Source organism: Ambystoma mexicanum, chromosome 3q, assembly GCF_040938575.1.
Source record: "Ambystoma mexicanum isolate Mex_15411 chromosome 3q, UKY_AmexF1_1, whole genome shotgun sequence".
Taxonomy (NCBI): Eukaryota; Metazoa; Chordata; class Amphibia; order Caudata; family Ambystomatidae; genus Ambystoma; species Ambystoma mexicanum.
Window position 1 is genome coordinate 1,058,547,390 of NC_090926.1, and position 6,368 is coordinate 1,058,553,757.

Consider the following 6,368-nt stretch of genomic DNA (forward strand, 5'->3'; position numbering starts at 1 on the left):
AGTTACTGCTAGGACAGGACCCACTCGCACTTCCCATGGGCCCCCCTATTGGGAAAATGTTTTTTGACGTGAATGCATTGCCGTCCACCACTGTCACTTCTGTGTATTATGGCACTGCATTCTGTCCCAGTATTATTACTTTTTCTTTTACCTGTGTCTGTGCTGGTTCTTGAAGTATGCTCACTGTAACTTTCGTTCCTGTCCTCTCCCCACCTTGCACTTGTGCTTGTCCCTAGGCTGGTATATCCTGTGTCTGTTTCGGCAGCAATTGTAGTTGCCACTGTGGTATCACTTGCATCTGTTGGGGTCTCAGCGTCTACATATATGCCTGCTGTTGCTGCACTTCTTGCTGCCCTGTTTGCGCAATTAGTGGGCATGTTTGGGCAAAATGGCCAAAGTTGCCGCACACAAAATAATGTCCTCCAAACAATACCCCTGTATTCAAATCCCCCTCACCCAAATCCCCTTCCCCAATAACCTCTTCCTGTCTGTTACTGTCCCATGTAATGGTTTACTCCTCCCGTATATGAAAACCCAGGCTGTTGTGTTTCTGTAAATGCAGGTTGTTGTTGCATCTGCCATGTCCCCCACTGCTGATTATATGGTGTTTGTGTTTATCCTCCTTGCTGTGTTACCACTGCTACTGGGAATCCCCTTGTTGGGCGGGTGGGACAACGGGTCCTGCGAGCACTGCTCCTTTCATGCTTAGTTTAGCCAGTTTTCTCGGCATTCATTTATTTTCCGCTTTTACTTCATTATATGCTATCTCTTTCTTTCTCCTGCTTCCTTTTACAATATTTGCCTGTATTTCAGGCCATCCTTTTGCTTTCATCCCAACTTTTTTTCTAGGGAAACCTGCACATCAGTGGGAAGTCCCCTCACTATGATGTAATAAAACAAAGGTATTTTGTCGTCCCACGACTGTTTATTTTCCTGTGTCCACATCTCTTGTATGGGCCGTATGTACTCTGCAGGGCCCTTATCTGGCTTCATTTTTCGTGCTAATATTGACCACATAGCTGATGTATATGGATACAGCTCACACAAAGCTTTCCACAGGTGTGCTCAATAATTGTTAAAGGGTGCTCCGTCATGTATATTTGAACTTTATTGTATCCCTGCATATCTCGCTTTTTGCCAAATCTTTTGTCACTTCATTCCCTCACCAATTCCGCCAATAAACTCTTAATCTCTTCTATGGCCAGCGGAATCCCTGCTATCTCCTTCTCAAAAACATAAATCCACGTACTTGCTCCCGCATTAGTGAAGGTAAACTGTAGACCAAATTCTCCCTGTCCATTGTCTGCCAAGGTGCATTACACTTCTCCTTTTGCTTTCTGTAAAAGGGGCATCTGCATTCACGCTCTGGGTTTATTCCCTCTCTGTGGTATTTTCGCTACTGCAATTCTAATCTTCCTACTCCGGAACCTATTTCCCCAGTCCCCCGATGACTCCTCGCATTCCTCTTCTTCCCCTTTGTTTCTTCTTCCCCTGCTCACATTTTTTAGAACTCATGTGTCGAATATGTCACCCCTATGTTCGCTATCGCTGCTGTCCTCCCAATCTGATACAGTGCGAGCACATTCAGTCGTATTTAGTTCGCCATCGTCCAAGTCCTGTCCCCAATTTTAATGTGTATGCATCCTGCTGTCCATCTCTGTTCGTCTGCTGTCTTTTCATGGTTCCTTCCCTGTTTTCTCTAGCTCCGTTTACATTGCTTTTTCTGCTTCCCAGAACGCTGAGTCAAGTTGCTGTTGTATGCTCTTAATGTCCCCTAAATATTTATTTTTCCCCTTCTCATCCTTATTCCCATTGCTAGTTTTGCATTCATCTTTTGAGATGCTCTCCTAGGATTTAGGATTTGTATATCCTGCAGCTGGTTTCAATAGTGGGGACATTGCTTATGGAGAGGATGATGCACTCCCCTTCTCCTCGTCCCTTTACCCCTTCTCAGTCTCTTTTTTTAGTTTCTACGTACCGCTTCCAGAGCCCTGAAATGTCCTGCCTCTTTTTGAGCTTAGCCCCTTTATAGGTAGCCAATATGTATCAGTATGTATCAGTACATACTGTCTAATACTCTTATCGAATGTTCCCTCCCCAGGCCATTCCTGATGACACTTCCCCACTGTATCGTGTACTCACTCGAAATGGTACTTCATTATTTTATCACAATATTGGGGCAACTTTTTACACATTAAGGGGTGCTTCCATGTAATCAAACGATATTTTTTTAATCCATTCCCGCTTTTACTCTTAACCCCTCCTAATTATTCTTCTCGTTACTTACCTCTGTTCCTGCTCATACACGCCGACTCACTCTCTTCCAATATTTACAAGTTAATTTGGCTCTGCCTCTTCTGTGTTGTCCGCAGCCACAATAAGCTCAAACACACATGCTAGCTACACATATTCGTGCTAAGTCTACAACTGCTCCAACACAACATCAATACCTATGCCCTTTCTCTTTTTCTTCACAGCACTCGATAATTCTTGTCCCACAAAAAAACAAATCACTATACCAATTGCCTGCACTATGCACAACTCTCCCCTAACGAGGTCTGCCACTTACTACGCAACCCTCTACTCTAATGCAAATGTACCTCCGCCCACTCACTCCCTATCGGGTGAGCAGACCTACAATCTAAGGCGACTACGACCTCCTTGAGAGTGCGTCCTATACACCATCAAAATAATCCCTCCCGCTCCTACGAGCTCAGTTTTATGACCTCGAAAAGTAACAAAGATCGTTCGCTTCCTACGGTGCGATCCTGGGATCGTGGGATTTGTGACGTGCGACCAGCTGCTGCGACTTGTAAGCAAATTAATGAAAAGAGCACTACTTTCTTAAAAGCATGTTTTGAGGCCTATTTGCAGCGCCTCAGCCTAGTGCTAAAACTTATATACGTACCTGTGACCCATCTTTATTATCTGTTTCTTTAACGGGAAATACTGTTATTTAGGGAATTCTCCAACCAAGTTCAAATTACTGTGTGGCTATCACAGAAGCCTCCTCCCCGTTCAGAATGGCACTCCCGCAGCTGATACGTTCGCACCTTTTTACTGCCCTGAGCTTTTGTTTGTACCACGCTAGACAGACACATGACTGACAGAGAAGTGGTACTTTCTCTGGGACAATATCGGGCCCCTTTGCGGTGCCCCTGCCTTATGACTCATAATAACCTTTAAGGCAGAGTATATGAAACCAGAGCCATACTCTGTTAGGCTTTGGATTAAGCCTGCCTGTGAGGAAATGCAATCTAAAACACAGCTAAAAGCGCAGGGGTGGGCAGGGATCCTTCCTCAGATGAAATGTGGGCTAGCTACCTAACAGTTTAGTTGTGTGCCACTGATGTAAAAGGCATCTATCTGGTGATGTGCAAGTAATTGAGCTACAATGTTTTCTGTTTTAAAAGGCATTTATCTGGTGATGTACATTGAGCTACAATGCTTTCTGATGCAGTTCTGTTGGCTTTGTCTTAGATGCCGCATCCTGGTGGACCCTCGCAGCAGCAGCAACAGCAGCAGGCCCAGCAACAGCCCCCTTCGCAAATCCCACAGCCAACAGGCAGGGCGGAGGCACAGCTCATCTCATTTGATTGATCTTGCTCTGGTTTGGGGAGTGACTGGGGGAGGCAGCTAAAATACTCTCCACTGTCTTAACACTAGCCAGATGACCTGCTGGAATCTCACATACCAGGTTATGTTTAGCCACCATGGTACAAAGTAACCCATGTCGCTGTGAGTCGGACGTCTCCTCTGCCAGTTCTTCACTCCCCACTCAATGGACATCAGGAGATGGGAGGAATCTTTTAGAATAAACACTTGCTACTATATCATGATTTCACTACCTGCTTCCCCAATCCAACTGTCATACTTTACCGTTAAACTCCTCGCTATTCAAAATCTCTACTATCCTTCTCTTTCCTTCATCTTGTTTTTTCCTCATTTCTTTCCATTGATCTCCATCCACCCATGGAATGACTTTTTTATTCCTCTCATTCTCCTCTTTCTATACTCTTTCTATTCTCATCTTCTATACTACTCTTTGCCATGCTTTCCAGTGTTTTGCTTCCTCCTTCATACTTCCCAATACTCCCCCTTAAGTGACTGTGCCCCTCTTTCCTAGTACGGAGTCTGCTCTCCCATCCCTCATTTCTCCCTTACTCTTTGAACAGCCCTCTGTTTCGAATTATGTTTATATATAATTTCCCTAATCCTATTATTGTCTGTACCTACCAAATTTTCTGCATCCAGTTTGCTCTTTAATGACTGCCCTACCACTCTTTCCTGTGTTTCTCTTGCAGTGTCGGCCCTTACATTCCTGTGACGTTATATCCCTGTTGTCTTCTAAGGTCTTTGATAGTCTTGCTTCTCTGTTCACATAAACTGTGTGATAATCTTTCATTGGTGCAACCGTTAGACAGGCTCTCACTCTGGCATGTCGGACACAGTCTCTGGATTTGTTTTTACAGAACACAAGGGGTTGGGGGGTGAGAGGGCTCCTTAACTCTGTAGCTCTTAGTATTGGGATCCATGATGGATGTAAAGTAACTATTCCAATAAAACATATTTAAAAATAGTTTTTCTGTGATTTCTGATTGAATTAGGGATATGCTCTTTGTGTAAAAGCTTATATCTGTGGCAGCATTTTACTCTGGCTGGAAGGTGCAAGTAGAAATGCAGAGACCCTCACCAGCCTATCTATTTATTCCTCAACCAGTACCCAAGTCTTAAAGAACAAACCTGGACTTCGTCAGTCAACATTGGAGTCACCAGCATATCCCGGACATCCCACCAACATCACTCCAGCAACTTCCCCAAAGACACATCACAACATAGTGGTGCATAAACATGTACACAAGTATCACTGGTTCGCCGGTATTGTATAAAGGTGTGCCCATAGCAATCTGTGTAGTGCTTACAGTGCAACTGCGGTAGATCCAACCTAGATGTCCGAGTAGGGGTATCAGATCAGTGACAAATCACTGTGGTGGCCATGTCTCAGCAGTCTGATTGTGCATTATAATATGATGGGCAACTTATCACACCCTCTTTATTTCCCCCAAGCCCCTGCACGCCCCATTAACCCAAAGTGAAACCTTAAATATACCCATACGCCCCTTGATAAATGCTGCAAGAAATGCAGTGAAACTGCTGCAGTGAGTTGGGCATGTACCAGAGTATCATCTCCCTGCAGTCTGAGAGACTGGGATAGTATTGAGACTGGCAGGCTGTCTTTTGGATGTAGCTACATCAGATTAATAGGCATAGGAGTTGTTCATTCAGAGTATGCTATGGGAATTCCCGCTCACTAAACAAGGCCTTGCAAATTTTTTTAGAAATGCACTAGCCCTGCCTGTCAAGTTCTTTAGTTTACATACTTGACCTAAGCCAAATGCACTTTCCCCATGGGACAAGTGATAAATGCACCAGTGCTTTCTATTAAATGGTGCATATCACCGTAAACACACTATATATTTGGTGCACTCAGAGACCAGCAACACGCAGCGAAACATTTGTTTGCTTCTAACCAATCGGTAACCATACAAGTCGTCCAACAATTTTGTAATTTCAACTGTTTTTAATATTTTCTTGATCAATTTTCATGAAATGAATATCATTCAAAAAACTTTCTGAATTACAATTTCGAATGTATTGTGTCCTCCCACGTATTCCTCATCTTATGATATCTCCATTTCCAGCATTGGCTGCTACAGACATTTTTTCCAGCACAGGGTGCTGCGTGTCGGTGCCGGTCGACTCAATGTCCCTCGAAGGCCTCTGTCTCGATGTCGACTTCTTCACTGGTATATATGGTAGGGAGTATGGCCCTTAAGTCGGCAAATGCTGTGTGCACTGGCTAAATTCACTTTTACCCTATGGGATTGCATATCAATGTCGGCTGAACATATCCCCGAAGAAGAAGAAAGAGACAGTTTTTTAAAAATATTGTCAGTGATGGGAAGGATGCAATGTGCAAATCCCTTCAAACTGGTCTTGACTCTACTGACAGTATCAGCCGGGCTATGGCCGTATGGCCGCTAGCACTGTAATGCGCAGATTTGCCTGGTTACAAAAGTCTGGTTTTGCTCCATATGTGCAATCCAGACTTCGTAACGTGCCCTTTTGACGGCACACATTTATTTGGCAGCAAGTCTGACGAGAGCCTGGAGAAACTGCAGAACTCCAAAGCAGCAGCCAAATCCCTTTGTGCTGCAATCAGACAGCCACAAACACACCCCACTGGAACAGCTTGGAGGGGCAGGTCCTGTCGCTATTACTCCTCAGTTGGAAGAGCGAGAGAACATTCAAATCAAAGAGGTCATAGAAGATTCCCCCGTGGTAGACTGGGAAGAGGTGCGAATTCC

General features: G+C 44.4%; 1 protein-coding gene across 4 annotated transcripts in view; it reads left to right on the forward strand.

The window, feature by feature from the left end:
• The window catches only part of HGS (hepatocyte growth factor-regulated tyrosine kinase substrate), a 793,272-nt gene extending 788,693 nt beyond the window's left edge, over window positions 1-4,579 (forward strand). For all 4 annotated transcript variants that reach the window (XM_069655261.1, XM_069655264.1, XM_069655262.1 and 1 more), the window contains one exon: window positions 3,481-4,579. In XM_069655261.1, the coding sequence (XP_069511362.1) occupies window positions 3,481-3,600 (120 nt within the window). In that variant the 3' untranslated portion in view covers window positions 3,601-4,579. The remainder of the gene's footprint in view (window positions 1-3,480) is intronic.
• The last annotated feature ends 1,789 nt before the right edge of the window (window positions 4,580-6,368 follow it).